The sequence below is a fragment of the Tinamus guttatus genome, unplaced genomic scaffold, assembly GCF_059628265.1.
Source record: "Tinamus guttatus ecotype Peru unplaced genomic scaffold, ASM5962826v1 Tinamus_guttatus_pri_ptg000006l, whole genome shotgun sequence".
Lineage (NCBI taxonomy): Eukaryota > Metazoa > Chordata > Aves > Tinamiformes > Tinamidae > Tinamus > Tinamus guttatus.
Genome location: NW_028288540.1, coordinates 1164265 through 1186923, shown reverse-complemented (window position 1 = coordinate 1186923; position 22659 = coordinate 1164265). Strand labels below are relative to the sequence as shown.

The window sequence follows — 22659 nt, the reverse complement described above, 5'->3', positions numbered from 1 at the left end:
AAAGCAGCCATGTGGACATGCTGTGTTTTCCTGTAGATGCGAGATGTGTGGAGAAATAAAGCAATTCTCTGGGGTTTTTGCTGTGTGTACCAGTAGAACTCTGGATTGATTGCAAGTGTAGAATATTATAAAATACAGGGTTTTCAGCATGTGTTGAAGCCAATGCAAGAGAAATCCATTTAAAAATCAATTTTGAACAGTTTTTTTCAAGAACTGTTTTCCTAATCTCAAGATACATTTCATGGGAAGTGTTTCCATGATACAGGAAAAGTGTAATACCAGGGAAGGGGACAGGCAGATCACTTCTAATATCAGCTTATCTTGAATTAAAAAAAAAAAAAAAAAACGAATCTGTATTTGTCTTGCTTGATTTTTCTGGACAAGTGAGTTGGAGCATCGCAGAACCCTGAACTTTGGGTGGAAGCAGCATTTGGCTCCCCATTTGTGCTTGCCTCTGCCTTTGCCTGCAGCACCCACAGGCCTCTATGAGAAAGGGCCCACCACGTAGTGCTGAGGTACCCTGCTAGCAGCGTATGTTTATTTGGTATTTAAACTCATATTTATTTGTCTATAAAGTCATTCGGCATGAACTGAATCTTTAGTGCTCTGATCTCAGTGAAATGTTTACTAGTAGGTAACCGAATTGTACATTATATTACAACCCATTTACTCATTCCATTAGTAATGCCAGAGACAAAGGCTGTTTAATCAGTCACATCAAAGGCAGCCGTTTGGTTTTGGTTTTTTGACATAAGCTACCATCTTAAGTTCAGATACGAGGTCCAGTTCTTTAAACTTGAATAATTTAAAATGACACCACTTAAAATTTATTAGATTTTGTTGTTGTTGTTTAGAAGCAGATCCTGATAATTGTGGATTTCTGATTTGGCAAGAAGCTGGATTAGAGTCTTGTCTTCCCACTCCCTCCCGCCTTCCACTAAAATAAAAGCATATTTAACTGACAGTTATACAAACCTGCAACGTATTCCCTAACATAAAAGGTAGATCCAAGGTAGATTCATTCAAATTCATGGAAACTTTTTTCATTTGTTTAAAAATAGCATACATATTGGCTCTTAGTATGCTTTCTGCTTCTTCTGGAGGCTCTGGAATAGTACGTGCATAGCAAAATACAGAATATTTTCTAATTTGAAACACAGAGGACAGTCTAGGCACCTCTGATATTATATGCAAGAAGAACTCATGGAATGAATGGAAGATGAGAAAGCTTTGCATACTGGTTAGAATGTCTGAAATGTGATAAAATTATAAGGTTTTTCAGACCCTTTATTTGCAGGTCCCCAAATGCATTAAAAATATTAACTGGTTAACTGCTTGTGTAACTGCTTAGCTTTTGGCAATAAGCTCTTCACAGCTCCCGGTGGTACCTGCAGTCTCATAGATGAGCAGGGATTCTGCCTCCTTGTGTAGCTCATGTGGTTGAGATTATGGCTGCTTTTTTGATTAACTTTTCATTTGGCTAGAAAAGCAAAATGTGTCCAGCTGGTCTGTGTTCTTGTGCAACTCATCCATTTGAGCTATAAAAATCAGTAGAATTACAGGAATAAAAAAAGGATTGTTAGTAATATTGGAGCAAAATTACTGTGCAAAGAAAGTCCCCAACGCATGTAATTTTATTTCATAACGTGGTTTTCTGACTGTTCCTTCACTACCATGTAGTGAGAAACTGTATTAAAAGACTTCTGTGTTTGAGCAGGTCAAGTCATCAGCAGAACTGCTCGTGGTTTGAGAAGCTAATTCCGGAGCGTTAGTTCTTCATCGGAGCCAGGAGGGAATCACGGTGCTCAGCTCCTGTGCTCTCCCACTCCTACATATTTCTGAACTCGCACATTTTGGGCAGGACAAAACTCCGCTCTATTTGTATTTAGTGGAATTCTGCTAATTCCTTGCTAAAAGCTTTGCCATAATCCTGCAGTTGTATTAAATACCCTGTGAATCTCTTCCACATTGCTGTTAGTGAGTAATTTTATATAAGCATGTCTGGCTTTCGTATCAGGAAAATTTCAATATTGATAGCAGTGAGTTTTCATTTGAGTCTTTTAATAGAAATGTTTTTTAAAAGTTTGGTATTTAGAGCTTTACTCGGGGTTATTTGGCTTGGAATGTCTTCCACTTGCTCTCTCTGAAGGGGCAATGCCAGGAAGGAGCTTGTAAGTCCACAGCATGGATTTGATTGACAGCCTTTTACTTAGCAGTAATAACAGTAATGAAACGAGTTTCTTTCCCACCCCCAGCCACTACTGCCATGCTGAAACTTTGCTCTGGGAACAAAAGTGAGCCAGAGCACTGGGAACTTCCCTGTCCGAGGTGTCCTGCTGGCTCGGGCGCTCGTCTGCGCGGGGCGCAGCTTACGGTGATGCGGGGAGTTACCTGCGTTCGGTGGTGTCAAGGGGAAGGCTTCACAAATCCAGGTCCCAGGATACTCCATACTGCGTCGGTGGGGATACTCTCCTGGGACGTAGCAAAGAAGTCTTCCGTTTGCTTTGGCAGACTGAGCAATTCCAGTCTTGCCTTTTGGATAGGCATCCTCTTCAGTCTGCTTAAATAAAGATGTTTTTGTCCTGTGCTCTGGTTATGCGAGCCATGTCCTCCATTTGTTTTGTTTATCTTGGAGATTCCTGAAAGCAAGGGCTTTAATGTCACTTTAAGTGAACCTTATTTGGTCTCTTACCAAAGTTAAATTCAGTTGGATCAAAACTTATTTTCCAGTGTGGCAGACAAACTAACAAATAGGGTTATTTGCATTGCTCTCATGCCTGTTGGTTTGTGGTGCTTAGCTGATACTGAAAGATTTTGTTGTTTTTAGCGTCCCTTTTTTTTTTTCCCCTCCTTGATTCTCAGTTTCTCTTTGAAAATTCTGGATTTAGTTAATTACAGTGTATCAATAAATGATTTCGACTGCCTCTTCCTGCTGATTATTGACTCTCATTAGTATTTCTACCTCCATTTCACTAGCAGAATGGGAACCACTGCGTGAAATAGTTTGGGAAAAGATATTACAGAAAATAAAATCAACTGATTTGAACCCAGTTCATGACATTTACAAGCCTCACCTTCATTTCAGTTACATTATATGTTAATAAATTCCACATACAAATTATTTTTAATATTTCACATCAAACTCTGTTTATAAGACTTTGTTCAGCTGTACCCACACTGCTGCCTAATTACGTATCAGCTTAATTACATGATCCTAAAAGATGCAGGGTGATCTGATATCCAGCTACTGCCTTTTATAACCGCTGCTTTGCAGTTAGAGATTTTAAAGCCCAAAATGGAATAAAGTCACTGTTGGCTCAGCACAGAAATGGGAGTTGTATTGCATAACTTGCTCAGAAAGCTTTGCGAGTTTGTATTTAAGATTCGCCTTGTGTAGGAAATGTATATAAACTTTGAAGTCTTCTTCCATGCAGCATGATGGTTATGTTATTTTTAATTTTTTAAATTTCCATAGGCCAAAAAGGATGCTATGCTTAAGAAAGACTGCGTAAGAATAGATACAGTAAACTTTGGTTCTGCATGAGCAAAGAAATTTTTTCCTGATTGTTGTTATTTATCTCTTCCCCTTAGCACATGTATTTGCAGTCAAATTATCTAATTGAACACATCTTGAAGTTACAAAGACTCCTTTTTCTCACATGCAAACTATTGGCTTCATATTTATTTTAAATGTGCTATCATGGCAGAAGCATTTCCCAGGCTTTTCTGATGGGTCAGAGAATTGTGTAAAAAGGGATGTTTGCAGACCTTGCAAGGGTCAAGATGCCTTAGCAGAACTGTGCTGAAATATTCAGCACCATAGAAACATTGTTAGGACTTTGTTTTTGAGGAACACATTTTAATTTTTCTTTATGAATACTGTGTTTTTTGATATGTTCTTTTTCTGTACAGTGTGCCACCAAATTAAAATGTAAAGTTAACTAAAAATCCATGCATTGTGTATTTTGGTAATGCACCATTGGTATAAACTAATAGGAGCTAATAACTTTTTCAGTGATATCACTATGGCCAGAAAGTGGTCCAGAAAAATTCTCTTCCCTGGAGGAGGAAGAGGCACAAAAATAGAATTTTTGCTTCTTTGTTGACATTCTTTATTTTCCTCCAGGATTTTTTTCATTTTATAGAAATAGAAATTAACTTATTGCAAATCTTTCTACTCTAATTCATCAATTAAAACATAAAACTCAAGGTAGATACTATTTGTATGTATCTCGTATTGAAATCCTTGTGATGTGGATTAATGCTTACATTTTTGGAAAACAGTATGTGTGTTTAGAAACACGACTGGAAAAGCAAAGGTTAGCAAAAACAAGACTGCCTTGATTTGCTTTGGTTGTATGTAATCACCCTTTCATGAAGGCTCAAAATCTGTGGATCTGGCACACGGTTGTGCCACTGCTGGGTGGGTGCTCTGGTGTTTCCCTGTTACCAGAAAACCTCCCTCACTGAAAGCTGAAAGAGCTGCCACCAAACATATGTCCCCTAATAAACTGAAAACTGGCCTCTAGGTGTTAAGCATGAGCGCACTTAGTGCTAAGCATATAGTATAATATGTTGTAGTTGGCATAATAATAATAATGTTATTTAACACAGATTTACTTGAGAGGAGAAATGGTTTTCTTGGTAATTATATCTTGGCTTTCTTGTGTGATATTTCATCCCTTCAGGACAGTTAATTTGGTTGCCATTTGTACTTCCTTTGGATTTTTCACCTAAAGAATTAACTTTTTTAGCCAAGTACGGTTTTATAATGTATTTTGAATATTTATTATTCAGGATGACTTATTTCCCATTACAATTAAAACTGAAAACAGGTATGATAAACTCTTGATGATGCCTTCCAGAACTGAAAATTTGTCAGAACACTTTTCAGAGTAATTTAAACATCTCTTTGCCAAAACTTGGCATTTCTGGAAACAGGAACCCTTGGGCCCACTTTTACAAGCAGTGTAAGTAGCTCAGGATTAAGCACTGTTAACTCCTGAATGCCTCAGCAATTGATTTGAGAGTCGGGCATCTCCAGGGCTTACAAACCGCAGGATCCTCCCAACATGTCCTTGGGAGAGCTTTTATTTGCAGGCATGCCTTGAAAGCCTGAAATGCTCTTTTTGTTCATCTTTTGTTTTTGATATCTTCCCTCATTAGTGTACACAGAAGATGACAGATATAACTGGGCTTGTGGCAAGTTCCAAGCTGCTGGGATTGATGCGTTAAGTGTCTTTTCTTTAACAAAACATTTCACTGAGTTAAGCGCAGGCTTTAAAGAGCCAGGCAAATTTTGACAATGTGCTGTAAGGAAAAATGCAGGTGAGCTGCTGGGTCTGGCTTGCGAAACTTCCTTTGAAGTTTAAAAAAGTGGTTTTTGGGGGGTGGGGAGAAAGGAGGGCTATGTCATTTTTTCCCCTCAGTTTTCTTAAACAGTTTATTTGCTCTTTCTGTCCGATTATAGTAATTAGTTTGTAAAGGTGTCTGCTGACCGAGCAGTGCTCTCCCTGCCTTGGCGAGAGGCCGTGCGTGGTGCCCGGCGATGCCGCGCGGCTGCGTCCCGGCCCGCGCGGAGCCTCGCAGGTAGCTCGCTCCCAGGAACAACAACCCGAATCTCGCTTCAGGAAATTACAGGCTGTTTGATGTAGTTTGATTTCCTGTTTAGCACTTACTAAAGATCAGTTTATGTGCTTGCCATGTTGTGAACGGTGATGTGTTTTGGCAGTTTTCTTAGGGAATAAGAACTCTAAAATTAGTCTACTAATCTACTAGTCCCCCAAATTGTGGCTCACTCTTCCTAAAGAATGGCCTTAACTTAAACCTGTGCTAGCAACACAATTCCTCTAATGATTTGTGTCTACAGAGGAAATATATATACAGCTGAGATACCAAAGATGGAGTGACTCTTCCTAGCACTTGTAAGCCTCTCAATTCACACTATTGCTATTCTTTGTCCTTTCACTCTATTTCACTGCCACTTCGTGTTTCTCCTTTTCTAACGTGTTACAGCCTTTGCTGTTCTCTGCAGATCCCTGGGGCTCAGGGGCAGCACCTGCAGCCATGAGGAGCACTCCTGAACGCCGTCTCTGTTGAATCTTTTCTGTGCACCTCACGCTTGCTTTTTGAGACCTGCCTGCAGTACCTGAGGAAGAAACCAGGGTCCATATTCTCTTCCTCCACTTACTTTGAGGCCTGTGTGTCCCAGTTACTGATCTGGGGTTTCTAGTCATCCTGAACAACAAATGGGCTTTCCACTCCCAGGTTTTATTCCAGCTGAGTTATTTCAAAAGGTTTTTTTTTTTTTTCTAGGTCCTCTTCCTTCACTTCTCTTATGTGCTTCACTTGTGCACATAAATGTAAGGTGAAGTCACAGCCATATCTCTATATACAGCAACACGGGTGTGAGGAAGTGCCACACTGACATAAAAGGAAGTGAGGAATGGAAAGAAGTAGCTTCAAGCTCAATTACACCTTTTTGTTTGTTTGTTTTTTTTTTGGTTTTGTTTTATTTCTTTCCCTGAATATCTAATGTTTATAAGAGGCTAAAAATTGTAGAATGGTGCTGTGGCCTTTCTCCAGCACAGCTAATTGGCCTAGAGGAGGCGAGTGATTTAATCCCTAGACCTGATTGCTAATAGAAGTAGTGCAGCGGTACAGGTTATCATGCTGAAAATACAGCATGTGCAATAAAACCTTCCTAGCCATTCTTCTTTCTCTTGGGATCATCACCATACCTCAGCAGAACTTATGCTCCCTTTCTTCTTCCTTTTAGCCTATTTCATTAACGGCTGTGGTGGTGGTCCAGCTGGGAAGGTTACAGCATGGGAGCAGCACTCAGGGCTGCGTGGTTAATGCTGAACTAAGCTGGGGTTTATTTGAACTGATAGCAATGTCAAGGTTGCTGTCGGTGCACCTCTTTTCATGAGCTGTATAAGGTTATTTATAACATGTTTCAGTGTGCATCTTTTGACTTCTTTTATAAATGCTAGAATACAGAGTAAATACAAAATAGAGCCTTTATTTTCATTGTGCAAATATCCTCTTAGCTCTTTACTGTGTAATCCACGCTTGCTTTGGTAGTAAATTATTCCTTCTGAAATGGAGGTTGAACTGCATTAAATAATGCATAAAATTGTTACAAGCAAAATGATTAAATGATGTTAAAAACAAAACTAAGGACACCATAGGAATGAGTTGGCCTTTGCATTATCGGTTGCATATTTCTAAGTTGCGACTTAGAAACAACTTTCTGAAAATCATGATTTAAATTGGCTGTTTTTGTACCGATCACTTTCCTTGGTCTTACTGGTCAGAATCACTAGGAAAGGAGAAGGCTAAATGAATATAGAATTGGACAACTTCATTTTCTTTTTTTTGAAAGCAATATGGAAAGCTAAAAATTTGATGAATCTTAACATTCCTCTTCCTTGTAATAAGTTTATTTTCCATAGGCATGTTAAGCAGCGATGAGTAGGAGCTCATGAAACAATTTCAAATGCATTCAAATGATTCAAATGCAATCACTCTTTTTGGCTTCAAGAACTGGTGCTGTGTGACTGGTTTTCCTTGTGTAGTTGGAATGCTAAATTGAAGCAGTTTGTCATATATGCTGCACATTTTTCCATATTTGACTCATTTATTAACCCTGTCCTTGAGTCAGGATGTAGATGGAATATTAAGAATAAATGTACTCTTACAAGCTGGTTTGAAGTGTCCAGTTTTAGACAAGACTCTTGTTGTCTTTTGATAAAATTAATGATTGTTATGTGTAAATTAAGTGTTCCTTCAGTGAGAAGGTCACTTCTCAGTGTAGATAAATTCTATACTGAGGCACTCTGTACACTCTGATGTGAAATCTCTTGTTTTAGATAGTCTGCACTCCAACAACAGCCCTAGAGTTAGTACTTAAGAGCACTGAATTTAGTGCTCTTAACCTCAAGTCACTGTGAAGGTTTAACAACTTCAAAAAGTGCAGCAAGTTTTGGGTGAAAGAGAAGTGCCAATATCCTCGACAGAAAATGGGCCATGACATTTCTTCTGTCTAAGAAGTCTGAGTAACATAGTAGGACAGTGGGGGAGAGGAAAAATGAAATGTCTGAAAGAACTTCTAGGCCAAAACGAAAAATTGGCATAGATGATTTTGCTCAGAAAGCAGAGAATTTAGTGATGAGTTTCAAGGATGGTTTGCGTAGCGTTACCTTTACTGAAATAAAATGCAGTGTTATGCAGCTCTTGCTTGAACTGATTTTTCTCTCTGTCAGGAATGCAGTTTTTGCCCCATTCTCAATTAGTGATGTTAGTGATCATAACGCTCTCACTTGAAACTTAGGAGGCAGAACTATGTGAAAGTACCAAAGCAAAAAAAAAATCCCACCTTCAACAAATAACAAAATTGAGGAGGGGTGTCCTGAAGCTTGCTCCACAGCAGTCCTCTGAAAGGAGGAACTATAGGTTGCAGGTAGCATTATTTGACAGGTATGCTAACGTATGTGAGTGTGGACAGATACATCTGAAACACTAATGTTTTAACAGGACACACTCTTGTGGATGCCTAATTGAGATTAATTGCTTATTTTTGTTCTAAAAAAAGGGACCTGGCCAATTACCAGGTAACTGTTCGTGCTTATCCCAGACTTTCCGAAGGGTCACTCCGGTGAAGTTTTACAAATACTGTTCTTTAGAGGATCATCAGTGTAGGAACTGTATTTGTTCAGAGGTCTGTGCAGCGCAAAACGGGCCTTCCCTTGGAGCGAGCAGTTGGTCCCGCTTTTCAGTGCGAACATGAGACTCTTCCATATTGTTGATGTCCTGTGTGTGATGATGGTTTTAGCCCTTGAGAACAAAAGACTGATTTAATTTTCTGGTGATGGGGTTAATTACAGTAGTTTTCAAACCAAATTGTACCTTGGGAAGAGTCACCAGGCAGGTGACTTTGTTTTCCTAGAGTTTGAGTGGGGAATCCTTTCAGACCAGTGCAGTGGTTTCCTCACAGGACTTGCTGTGGTTTTCTCTCTCTTCTGGGAAGATATTATTTACTTTTACTAATCTTACCTGTTTTCCTCGAACAATCTTCAGTAAACGTTGGGGGGAAAATTACATATATTTGGCAGTCTTCATTGCAGGGTAGTTTCTCCTTCATGACAGTTATTCTGCTCTTCATATTGCGGAAGCGCATCCGATATTCCAGGCTCTGCGTGAAAGGAAATTCCTTCCGGCTTTGCCAGGAAGGATCTGCCATTACCAAACTGGAACAAATCTCAGCCTCTCTGAGGCTTCATGTTTGCAGTAGGCGGGAAGTGGGAATCCCCTTTTTGGGGCCTGGTCTTCCACAAGGCCAGGTAGCAGATCCATGTTTCCCTCTGCCCGGGAGAGGGAAGGAGACATCAGGGGTTTTGGAAAGCTTGGGCAGAACTCCGCCTGCCTCCTTGAATGGTTCTATATTCTTTTAATTTTGTGGGTTTTGTTCATCATAAAGCAAAGGCTGGATATCAGTGCTTCTTCAGCTTACATGAACAGAAGAACAGATGCCAGATAAAGTAAAATTTGTTAAAGCTACACGTATATACCTTTTAAGGTCAGATCACCAAATTTTATATAGCTCTTTCTGAAATCCGTGAGAAATCTGTAATTTTAAACAACAAGGATTGGTCGGTAGTCTGGTTGCTTCTTGATAACTTATTGCTTAAGTTCAAAACTCTTAACGTGGAACTATTTAAAGTCTTTAATCTTCAAATATGTATATATTTGACTTAGCTCACCTTCAAATTAACTCATGAAAGGCTGAAAATTGGCTGCGATGTTTAAAAAGAAAAACAGCAACCTCTGAGCCATGCTTATTGCATATGAAATACATCCTGGGAACAAATAGGTATCTTGTCTGCATAAACCTAAGTTTGGTGTTGGAGGCTTTCATGGAAGTGTTGTGTCCCAAGTATGTTAGGAGCCTAGTCAGTGACAAATGCGTTTTTGTGCAACACTGGATATATTTAGATCTGTGATTGTAGCACTGTGCTGTCTGTGGCGTTTTCAGACTAGCGAGCAAGTGCTGGAGCGTAACCTCACAGAGCTGCGATTTCTGTGCCCGCGGCGAGGCCTGCTCCGTTCCTCCCAGAGCACCTGTGTGTGTGTGTGTGTGTGTGTGTATAGATGGGCACCTATAGGTGGTTGTATGCGGTGAGCAGTTCTCTAACCATACGCTTGAGGGCTCTCTAGACTGTGAGGAGCGGCGCAGAAGCAGCTCCAGCTATTTTAAGTAGATTGGTGCCTTGCACCTATGCAGGGTTTAATGCTCGCTGGGCTATTTGGCTATTTGCCATAATTGGCTTTCCATTCCCTTGATTGGAATTATAGATAAAAATTTGCTAATCCACTTTCTTTGCTGGAAGTATTAGAAAAGTAATCCATCTTTTAAAAATGCTTGAGCAAAATCATGCATTATAAAGAATATTTTATGGAATAATGAGATTAATGAGGATTGTGAGGCATGTGTAATTTAAAACACTTTTCTATGGTTTTAAGGGTAAAACGCAATCTGGGTGCTATAAAGCTATAAGTACTTCCCTTTTTTATGCACCCAGAGGAATGAATTTTGTGTGCATTATATATTCACATAGAAAAAGCATGATATCTATGTCAGTATAAGGTGTAGGTATTTTTGTTTTTCTTATGTATGAAACTATTTGATTTCAAAGTTCTGTGCTGTTGCCTCCCTCTCCCCTCTTGTGCCCGCAGGGGATCAGAGCCCGCATTTTGGAAACTCTCGTAATGCTTATTCTGCTTGCGCTGCTTATCCTTGGAATCGTATGGGTTGCTTCAGCTCTTATAGACAATGATGCTGCCAGTATGGAGTCGTTGTATGGTATGGCATTTGGAGCTTGTTTCATTATGAAAGTGGATGTTTTTAATTAAAAGTTCTGGTAAATTCTGTGCCAGTTCTGCAGAGGTTGAGGCAAACGTATCGGCTTATATCCAATGTACGAATACAGTTGTTTCCTGTTCAGTGTTTTTTGGTTATAATCTTGTTTCTCAGCATGCTGAGAAACTTGGTGCTCTGTGGACAAACTGTTACGTATTTACATTAAAAACAAGATACTTAAGTGGGAAAAGTACTCGGGGATTTAGCTGCCTGCAGCCTTGCACACTGAGTAAATCTTAGCTTATACTTCAAACCCAATTGTGCTGTCTTGGAGAAGAAGGTGTGAGGAATGAAGTCAATGCAGTTTTGTTTGTGATACAAGAAGCCTATTCCAAATAAGCTAAGGCTGTGCTGAATATTTCTTTACAGATCTCTGGGAATTCTACCTCCCGTATTTATATTCCTGTATATCACTGATGGGATGCTTGTTACTTTTGTGTAAGTATTCTCCTGATTCTTCCAAAAGATTAATATTTGTTGCTTTTATGTGTAAAGTAATTTGCTTTTCACTTTGAAAGATATGTTTTTAGAGGAAGATACTTTTCATTAAGTTTAACTTTCAATAGAAACACTCATCTCTGCTGTTACAAATCCCATTCCTATCCTACAGGCTTCAGTATTTGAATGCTAATCTTCCTAGATGATATTGGAGAATTATTAGTAAAAATTATGATTTCTGAGCCTTCCTCCCAGTATGAGTTATGCCTGGAAATGCTCTCATTTTGTGCATGCTATCAAAAGGAGACAGGTTTTATTTCATTAAAGAAAATAAGTAGCTTAACTGCCAGCTTCCCCTCTGTCAATGGAAGTTGCTTTATAACTTCCATAGTGAAGAAACGTCATGATCTTCTCTCAGTGCTGTAGCTGCATCTGCATTGCCAGAGGTGATCCATGCCCATCCCTGTGTTGCCATTCCCAGGAGGTGGAGATGCTGCCCATGTTGTCCTAGTGCCAGTGGTTCCCGGGCTGTGGGAGCTGCAGTGCTGCACCTGGGAATTGTTTGGGAAGATGCTGGCTGGCCCGAGGCGAAATCATGCCAGGGATAGTTGTGTTTCCCGGGGTAGACAATCAAGCCTCAGGAATGTTTCCTGGCACTGCCCCATTCACTGGTGTAGACATAGCCTCTGGTGCCACGTGCTTTGAATAAATAATTATCCGAGCAAGTTCAGATACAAGATTATCTGCTGTGCCACGATGACCAAAAATCACCTACCTTCTCTGAGAGTTGCTCGTCTTGTTCAAAACACACACAGTAGCAGTAAGCTTTAAAGTTTGGGTTCAGATCCATCAAAGCTCTCTTGAAAATGGTGCTTGACTAGTTTGGAATAGCACATTCAACATGCAAAAAAAAAAAAAAAAAAAAAAAAGGCTCTTGGCATTGCACCCTGACTGCTCTTTCGTGCCTTGTCTTCCCTCTGCAGTGTGCACACCGGTGGGGCTCTCGCGGATGTTCACAGTAATGGGCCAGCTGCTGGTGAAGCCAACAGTAAGTGCTGCCTAATTCTGCCCTCATGTGCTGCAGCAGCAGCACATTGAGGGGTGTCTTCCCTCCTTCCTCCCCTTTCAGAACGTGTCATCTGAGGTCATCTGAGTTTCTGTAGTTTTTTATACACACTATTTTTAATAGATTTTTTTTTCTGTCTTTATAGGAAAAAAAAGTTTTGCCAGTGCAGCCTTTCTCTCGTTTCTCACGTTTCACAACTGTTGTTAGTATTAACACTTGTTTCCAGTATTGCCTGCTATGTCCAAATCTTACAAGTGCCTGAAAAGTTTGGTTTTGTTTCAAGTTCAGGAGCTAACGGAGATAAGACCAAACTAAAGCCAGAGGACAAGGAGAAGGGAACTCCTTACGTCCTCAGTGCCATTAGCCTTGCCTGTAGGTACTCGATGTCTGTAAGAACCTCTCCAGTGTTGAGACCATACTGTTCTTGCAGGGAGCTCTCTGTGAGGGTGGGGAAGGTTTGTGCTCTGCACAAATGCTCTGGCGGGCCATGTTGTCAAGTTTCCCAGCTCATATTTATTAAAATCTGGGTATGTTTAGGGCTTGCATCCTTCTTTGTATTTTCAAGGTTGAACTGTCTAATGAAAATATATAAAGCTTTTTTTACTGTCTATAAGCCTTAAAGTCAGAGAACTTGATCATGTTAAGACAAACAGATTCTTTATACTTTTCTTTTAGCTTCCAGAAGAGATGTATGTGACTTGACATATTGGCTTGTATAAAAAATGACTTTTGCAAAAATGTATAGTTATTTTTGTTTAAATGTAATTGAATAAGGTTTATTAATCTTTTAATCTAGAATGATTTGAATGTAGATCAGATGCCCTGTCCCTTCCTCTGTCCCCCAAATGTCTTTAGATTGAGACTAAATGTATAATTTTAGTTTAAAACACTTAAAGTTTACAGTGAACAAATAATTCCATAACCGAACTGAATGATCTTCTATGGTAGTCTTTTCTTATATCAGTGTTGTAGAGCAGTAGAGTATATATGTATTTTCAGTGTAAATGCTGCTGAAAGAAAACAAGCTTGGCTAGTTTACTGCAAGTGAATGTTTGTGCTAATACACAGTCAATTCCTGTTTCTGTTTCCACACACAGATCCTTGAAGACCTAGATGAGCAGATGTACATCATCACTTTAGAAGAAGCAGCAATTCAGAGGAGGCTTAATGGTATGCATGTTCTGGTATTGCTTCAAATCTAGTGCTTATAGCAGAGAGCTTTTGTTGTTTTTTGTTGTTTTTTTTTTTATTTTTAGCATGTTCATCATCTCTAATGCATGAATATACTGAGACTGAGAAAAAGTAAATCGAGTAACTTAGCAGAGCCACCACCCTTAGTGCAAGATAGTCTGGGTTGGTAAATGGCCATATTTTAACCTAAGAAAATATTAGCAAGAAGCTCAACTTATTGCATTGAGCATTTCTTTGTTTTGTTTCACTTATGTTTAGTGAATTATTAGTGTAAATTCTAAATAGCATAACAATTCTTCATATTCTAGCTGCTATATGGTAAGTGTAATAATTTCTTTGCATGCATTGCAGTGAATGATTACCTAAATATTATAGGATTCTTTAGTTTTACAATTTTGTGCTCTTATTTTTTGAAGTGTTTCAAGATCAATAAAAACTTTTAGTTTGTAGGATAAAGAATATTACAGCACTGTGGACAGCATTTACAGCAACTGTATTGATTCTAACTCTTATAGTGTGGTGACCACATTATTCAAGTTCTCTTCTAAACTGCTTTTCAGTGTGTGAGTCGATGGTGCATCCACAACATACACAATCACTTCAAATTGAGCAAATGAGGCATATTCATGTCATGACTTTTTTGTATTGTTATTGCTGTTCTGAAAGGTATCTGAGTGTTTTTATCTTAATTTTCTTCATTTCCTCCATTTTTCTTGTAGTGTTCTTCCTTTTTTTGTCTATCTCAATCTTCCCTTCTCATAAATCTCTGTATGTCTTTTCTATATAGCTTGGTCATGGAATCTGTTAGAATATTTAGGCTCAAATGTTGATCCTCTGATTTCCATGCTAATTTTGGCACTTTGGGTACCTCTGGATAAACACTTTATGGGGGATAATTGTGTTCAGTGCCTTTAACAATAGAACATGATAGTTATCTTTACTCCTGTGTCAGAAGTTTGGGGAAAAGTAATGCCTAATTTTTTCATGCTTTCAGTGTTCCTCATTCACAAAGAGCAAATGCCTTTTTCTGAAACATTTTTACTTAAATTTCTGAAGTTATAAGCATCTTCGTAGCACTTATCGTTGTACTTTTATCCCAGATTACGTGAGGCTCTTAATCCTCTGGTTATTTTATGAAGTCTGCTGTATTTCTTGGCTACTTGTGACAGATTATGTCTTGCAAGTAACGTTCACCTGGGCTTTGGGAGCTGTGTTTTTGTGTGGACATGTGCCCGTATGTGCACACGCACACAATGGTGTGTGCAGCAAATGGCTTTGAAGCTTTGATGGGGTAATCATAATTCCTCTGTATTTGATGTTAGCTAGCATCTATATATTGTTTGTTACTGAATATTTTATATTGTCATGCTGATGATAGTTACCTGCAAGGAAAGCTTTACCAAAAGCGCAGGAACACAGTAGTTACTCAGGTATGTGTTAGAAGTGGTGCTGAGTGGTATCGGCCGTTCAGGTGGAGAATATATTTTAGATTTTGTTTGCTTTTTTTCCCCGTTCATCAGTTTAGGCAACAGTTATTACAGTGACTGCTTTAGAAGTCAATGTGTGGAACTGCAGCCTGTCCATATTCCACAGGGCTCTTGCCCTCCTGCTCTTGGGAAGTGGAAGACACAGGGCTTAAAGTTGGGAGAGGGAGTTGAATTTTTTCACGTTTCACAAATCTAGGGAATTGGCACCAACAACTAAAGGAATGATTGAAACTCTGCAGTTTGGTATACAGAGAAAATTAATGGGCTTTCCCTGAAAATTAGATAAAAATCTAAACTTGAAAATCGCGTGTAGGTGGAGAATATGTTGTGTGTGCAAGGCAATATTAGTCTGCAAGATTTTTATGAGTAATTGTTTAAGTAATTTTAAGTGTGGTTCTCATTTATGTGGCAAGGATGGAAGCCTTCATCATCTCTGCCAGAACTTTCTAATACAAATTACAGCAGAAAAACAAATATAATTTTTGCTAGAAGTACAGAGGCTTAAGCACCTCATGCTTGGAGTGTTGACTGCATTTTGTTAAAAGGTGTGGCACTAATTACGTTAATAAATATAGTCCTCCAATGTTAGAGACCCTAATCTGTGATTTAACTTGAGGGCTGTGTAAATGCAGTGATTTCTGCTGGAGCTGCCTTATGAGGCTAAGGACAGTGGAAATATTCCATGTACTTAAGGGCTCTAATTTAAATAAGCCTGCTGGCCAGTTTAACAATTAAGTGTTCTGAAATATATACTCCACTTATATGAATAACTAAAGAGTTAATTTTTATTAAAACTGAAGAGGAGAGCACAGGCTTCAGCAATACCTGGTGATGGTCAGTGCTGATTAATTCTTGATGGAATAATTGCTCCCAGACTCCTGGCACTGCTTTGGCCTCTCCTGCTGTTTTTCCAGACAACACGTGGGCATAGCGAGGGGGTCGCCTGAGTCACTGTTTGCACTGGTTGGGCTGGGTTAAAGCCTCTGGTTTGGGAGAGGAGAATTTAAGGGCCAAGCTATGAGAGCTGTGTGCCTCTTCGTTAGTATCAATGTAGCTGTCACAGCTATGGAGCATTTGACAGCATTTTCTGCTAGCTGCCTCCTATTTGAAAATAAATATAACTATGGAAAGCATCTTTTCTTTGTGGAAACAATATATTTTTATTTTCCTTCTGGGGCATCTCCGATGCATAACTGAAAAGTGAGGAGGGAGGGGGAAGTTTGATCACGTTATCTACCCTAGTATTCCTATCTATTGAAGAGATACTGGGCTTTGGGAAAAACATTTGTTTCCAGTGTATTTTGTTTCAGTACCCACATCACTCCTACAGTAGAAGAATAAAGCTGGGACTTTTTTTTTTTATATATTAAAAGAAAAAAGTTGCCTTCAGCTATTAGTTTTCCTGAATCCAAAGAGACGGGTGGGGTAGGATCAAAAATACTTACTTGATCAAAGTTATTGGCTCTGAAGGTATCCTTACCTATGTAAGAAAGATGAAAGGTGTTGTTTTTATTGCACGCTAGTAACAGTGTAATTTTGAACTAATTGGTGTTGAACTGCCAATCACCTAGGGGGAATGCAAATAGATACTTTTACAATTTCCTTTGAGGTACTGAAATCTTATGTCGGGGCTGGAAGAAAAACAGAATAATACCGTTAAATTGACCTTAAATGAGCTGCTTTGTGGCTTTCTCGGAGAATCCCTTCTAACTTTTCATTGCTAGTCCAAACAAGTCTCGTCTACCAATTTGATTTATTGGCTAGACAGCGCTGACATTGAACTTTGTGCATGTTTGAAATACAGCTAATGTTAGAGCTTTAAGAACTGAGGTGCATCCTTTTCAAATACTCTTTTGACTGATCTAAAACTTTGCCTTCCCCTCTTGTAAAATATCCTTTTGCATAACAACGAGCTATTTGCTACCAGCTTTAAGGAGGAACTACAACACTTACATTTGACTCAGAATTTCTACTGAAATATTTTTGGGGAATCTAATACAACTACATGGACTTAGTTGGAAGGAGTCTCATGGATATCGATGTCTTGAGCTCTGAATTTTTATATTAAAGGGGGAAAAGCACATCTTCTGTGATCTCCTGTCAATAAGGCTTTTCTTCAGAGACCCATACATTAATTTTAGAGGAAAAAAAATGGAACATTAACTTTTTTTATAAACATTATATTTTTACTTGCTTCCAGTTAAGCTCATGACACTTTTCCACCTGCTGGCCTCCTTACTTGCCTAATAACAGTTAGTTATTCTACAAAAGAAATATTTTAGGCTTTTAAATCATTGTGTAGGGAATGCCTCAGTACAAAAACTTGTCTTTCTTGTAAAGAGATCTGCTTAAAAAGCTTTTCAAAAACAAACAGATTTGCTTGCTTAATAAAATATACTGAGAAATCACACTGACTTTTGTATTGTAGATATTTCAGTTTAAGCAAATAAATGTAGTTTTTGCAGGCAAATGATTAAGATATGAGATAAAAGCCTGAACAAAACTATTAGTCTCCTGGAGATTTATTAGAGCCCCTTTGAGAAGAAGTATCCGAACCCTGTACTGTTCCATTCCACCTGGAATCAAAGGTGATGCCAAGGGAATGGGAATGGCCAATAGACGGAAGGGTAAGTAAATCAAGAAAGAGTAACAGAGAGGACTTAAGAGTTCACTGAGACCTTGGGCTGATGCTGCCACAAAGTGGTTTGGCAGAATGAGACTGGCCTGGAGTAGACAGCGAATATGGATCCTCTGAACTCATTCTCAGGTGGCCAGATTCAGAAATAAGCAGGATGTGAGTGGGACAAAGATGAGGGTGGAACCCACTTTCTGGCTGATCTTCCAGTATTTACAGTTTGTGACTGTGAAGAGTAAAAGCTAAACTAAAGGTAATGAGATCAGAACTGAAGGAGAGGGTCTTGGGACAACTTTTGAAGCTTGAACCCTGAGCACTGTCTTGAACTCTGTTTGCTGAGAAACGCCTATGTACTTGTACTGAAAAAAGATGGACAGTTGGAAGAGAGGACGGGAGGCTGAAGAGAAAAGGATAGAGAGGAAAAATGGGCAGGGTGTCCTAAGGTACGTGGAGAGATTGGAAGAAGAGATCAGCTGATCAACGTTTTTTATAGAGGGGAAAAAAAGGGGGAGATAATGAATAAGGGAGAGAGGAGCTAATATTATCTTTAAATGCCTCTTAAGGGCATTTTCCTTTGCATCTTAATATATAAATTATATAGAGACAACAGAATGAGACATTTAAGCCATTCTGTGTCAGGCTGCCACACCATAACTGTTTGTTTTGGAACTGTGCAGCTCTGATACCCTTCTCCTCTCATGCCCCTTGGCTGGTTAACAGAATAGGAAGGGATCCCAGTAGATCATGCAGTGAAACCGCTGGTGCGGAGAGCTCTTCTGGTTAGGCCAAATGAGAGGGTTCTTGACTAAGCCTCATATTTGAAGTGTCTCAACTAATTGCAATTTTGAGACAGAAATATTCATGTCTTGTAAATCTGAGTTTTCCCACTGTGTCTGTCTTATGGTACTGTAGCTGGCAGTATGCAAAATCAAATTGCCTTTCCTTCTGACAGGGGTATCTTCCACAGTGGAATATCAGACAGCAGACTTGGAACGGGAGCTGGAAAAAGTGAAAAGCAAGAAAACAAATCTAGGTACAGTTTAATAAGCAACTTAAAGATATCTGCAATGTATAAGTGTCACCTCACTGTTACCAATTTTGGTTGGAAGCAAATTTGTGCATTTGCAGCCCTTTCAGACTTCTATTATCACCACAGAAACATCACACGGAATCGCTGTGCTCCTCTAGCAAAGAAATTTTACAATAGAAACTTTGATTTGAATATTAACTCTAATGTAATTTGAGACGTATTAGCATTCTTAACTTCCTAATATGCAGCTTACATTATTTTGTAAACCAATTTATGTTCATGATTATTTGGACTGATCTTAAGACACTGCTTTCCTCCTGGTTTTTGAATTGTCTCTGGAACAATCAAGTTGTTGAAAATAAAATAATTCTTAGCTGGTTTGTGTATTTTAAAACTGAAAACTGATGCTTCCTGTAAAGGCAGTGACTGAAGAAGAATCTCCCTTTCTACTAGAAAGCTTGTAAGATTTTTTTGCTTTGATCCCTGTGAGGATCAAACATGCGAGGGTAATACTGTGCTAAGAAAAAAAGTTGTTGGGCTTTTGTTTTTAGAGAGACTAGTGATGCCCAGTCAGCTACTTTTATCTTTGTCTTATGAGAGGATAGATTGTACTGAAATATGCAGAAAAAGCTTCCACTTCCTGTTACGTATCTCAATATTAATGGTATTGCTACCATATGGAAGCCAGGGCTGAAGTACAAAGTTACCTGAATGGCTTGATTAACCATGCAAATAGCATTTTCAAATTTTATATATCTTAAATTTTGCAAAACTGCAGTATGCAAGAAAAAAACATCATGGCAAAACATGGCCTCTCCCTAAAGAGATTCTGTATTTTTAGCATTGCTTTGTCTGCCTCTTCAGGGTGGTTATTATTAGGAACTGGTTGGTGTCAGTTCAATCTAACGTTACTTTGTTACCTATGGTTATAAGAGGAGTTTATTAGTGTTAATCTAAGGTCTAATGCTAGTATATATTGTTGTTTTTTTGTTTTTGCCTCTTCTGAACAGAGCGTCGGAAAAAAGCTTCTGCTTGGGAAAGGAATTTAGTCTACCCAGCTGTTATGATATTGCTACTGATTGAGACGGTAAGAATTTTTGCTCCCTTTTCAAGAGAGAGCCTGTAAAATTCCTCAGCCGTTTGGGAAAGTTTTAACACTTGAGTAATGTGTATTGAAGCAACAAATTTGGTGTTCTTCTCTTGACCTTCTTTAGAAGATCTTGAAGTTGTGAAATCTGGGGAGGATCAATATATACATCGTTTAAATGTGGGGGAAAAATAGTGAAACCACTCTTATTTTTTTGTTTTTGTAGTCCATTTCAGTCCTCTTGGTTGCTCTCAACATTCTTTACCTGTTGGTTGACGAGACTGCAATGCCAAAAGGATCAGGGGTAAACTCCTTCTTTATGATTTTGATGATTTTAGTAAAGCTTTGCAAGGTAGAACTGCTCTAATATTGAAATTAACAAGCCTCAGCCTTGATTTAGTTTCAGTCCTGCACACATGTAATGAAAATAGATTCAAAAAGCGTGTGAAAAGCTGGATAACACTTGTGTTCCTCTTTCAAAATACGGTTTTTCCTTTCATGGTAATGATGAAGAATTTCTGTTAACTTGGTAATACTTTCCCCTACATATAGCTGCGTGTGTACGTTCAGATAGAAATCTCCTAGTGCAAAGTCATGTTGCATGCATAAAATGAGCATGGTGGGTAGATGAAGCGTGCATAAAATGTGAGGTGTAATACTGGAAAGCTAAAAATTGCTGCTCTGTCTTGAGCCCTTTTGCTCAAGATTACAAGATAGCTGATACGATCACGTAGAATGCGAGACCTGCAGATCAGCTCATCGTAATGAAATACTTGAGAAAAACACTTCATATCTTCCAAAACATTGTTTTGTTTGGTACAAGTTAACTTTATAAACAGTTATGTGCTCATTAAACTATCCAAAGTATTTTTCTCCTCACAGGGGCCTGGAATAGGAAATGCCTCCCTGTCCACTTTTGGTTTTGTGGGAGCAGCACTTGAAATCATTTTGATTTTGTATCCTTTCTTTAAGAATTCTGTCTGTTAACAAGTATTCTGTCTAGTTTTCTGGGACACTGGTAATTTACTAAGACACTTGCCTGGAAAGAAGAAAGAGATAGGTCAGCCCTTCTGAAGCACTCGAAGTGTTTGTGTTTTTTTTTCCTGTGGTTCTTAAGACTTTCAGGAGACTGCTGAGAACTTGAGTGAAGCTTGCATTCCTCCGAGGCTCCTTTTTCCTTGATTCTCACAGCTATCTCATGGTATCTTCTGTCGTCGGCTTCTACAGCCTCCGTTTTTTTGAAAATTTCACTCCCAGGAAGGATGACACAACTATGACAAAGGTAAAGTCTGTGATGGGGCTGGCCCCCTCCCCTCTTTTTTGCCACCCAAGACAAACTGACTCTCTTGGTTAGTAATTGCCCTGAATGGCTCATTTGCAGTGATCAGTATTTGTTTGTAAGCTGCGTAAACACAAACTGGAAGATTTTCAAAATGCTGAATGAGTGGGAAAAAGGATGTGCTCTGTTTAGTTTGGATGGCATCCATTCACTTGTAAAAAGGCTGGAATAGCAGAGCTTGTTAACTAGCTATAGAAAAGCTAGTGAAAGAACTTTTTTCAAAGGAAACGTATTGCTAATGAGTAACTTTGATTGTGCTAACTGTACTTCAGGGAGCTTGTTTGAAATCTGAAGAACTTGGTTGCTACAAGTAATATAGACAAAGTCATTCAAATTTGAATAATTAAAGTAAGACTGAGGAGGTCTATTCAGCAGCATTTTGCAGTCTGAGGCTAATTTGACTTTCTACAATTTAGCACTGGCTTCAGAATAAATGCTCTTACCTAGTGCTGAGGAACATGCATAAGTTTTTGGCAAAATATTCCCACAGCTGACAAGGGGAGGTGATCAGTACGCGAGAAACAGATGTTAAATGTAATTACTCAGTGTGTTTCACTGTAAAACTAATGGATAGAACCATTTCTTACTTTCTACCATAAATTACTGGAAGTGAAAAAGTAGGCTCTTTTGTAGAATTACCCAAGCAGATAAGTAGCAGGGAGTTGACATGTTCTTACTTTTCCATTGTTTATTTACAGGATACCAAGAGTAATGTAGAAATAATTAGTGAAGGCACAAATGCCGACTGACTCATAAGAATGTTCTGGGGTTTTGTTTTGTTTTGTTTGTTTTGTTTTAATTTTGAATTCCTGTAGATTTAGAGCTGAAGGTGGTGATTCCCTGTGACAGAAAGAAGCTTCAATTACTCTTTATAAGAGCTTCACAAAAGCCGGAGTAAAATCTGAACAGCTGTGAATTTTTTCATACCATTTAAAGTAGTCAACGGGCATTCACTTGCAAGGAAGCTCTTTGTAGTGTCTTAAATAATGCTAATCCTGCAAGAGTTACGCAGAAAGCTTAAGCTGGTGTCTAAGTCATCTATTCCAAGTGCCCGGAATGATTCCGTTATCAGGAATTGGGAAAACAGTTGATGCCTTGCAATATGCTAGTTTTGAGTTATTTTACATCTAAGCATACATAAATAATTTGAAAAACAAATCATTTTGTGTTTACTTTCTCTCCTCTTTGGCAAACTTCGGCTGTGTGAAACCCCACACGGAGAAGTATGGCAGAGAAGCAAGACCAGCAATATGTAGCTGGCAATTGCCTGAGATTCAGTTTAATGTTTGCAGCTTTGAGGTGTGGTTCTTACCTGGACCACTGTTTTCTGGGGACAATCCTATTTATGGTTGATGTGTTTGTCCTTTTATCCAGATCATTGGAAACTGTGTGTCAATCCTGGTGCTGAGCTCGGCTCTGCCAGTCATGTCGCGAACGCTGGGTAAGTTGTATAGAAGAATAAAAT

At 38.9% G+C, this 22659-nt stretch overlaps 1 protein-coding gene across 3 annotated transcripts in view; it reads left to right on the top strand.

Annotated features, from left to right (window-relative positions):
• LMBR1 (limb development membrane protein 1) overlaps positions 1 to 22659 on the top strand; it is a 54235-nt gene that overhangs the window by 25687 nt on the left and 5889 nt on the right. For 2 of the 3 annotated variants that reach the window (XM_088521157.1, XM_088521170.1), the window contains 10 exons: positions 10738 to 10864; positions 11291 to 11359; positions 12343 to 12407; positions 13523 to 13595; positions 18691 to 18771; positions 19779 to 19855; positions 20082 to 20159; positions 20738 to 20811; positions 21047 to 21137; positions 22569 to 22635. In XM_088521157.1, the coding sequence (XP_088377283.1) occupies positions 10738 to 10864; positions 11291 to 11359; positions 12343 to 12407; positions 13523 to 13595; positions 18691 to 18771; positions 19779 to 19855; positions 20082 to 20159; positions 20738 to 20811; positions 21047 to 21137; positions 22569 to 22635 (802 nt within the window). The remainder of the gene's footprint in view (positions 1 to 10737; positions 10865 to 11290; positions 11360 to 12342; positions 12408 to 13522; positions 13596 to 18690; positions 18772 to 19778; positions 19856 to 20081; positions 20160 to 20737; positions 20812 to 21046; positions 21138 to 22568; positions 22636 to 22659) is intronic. The other variant, XM_088521163.1, reaches the window with a different exon arrangement.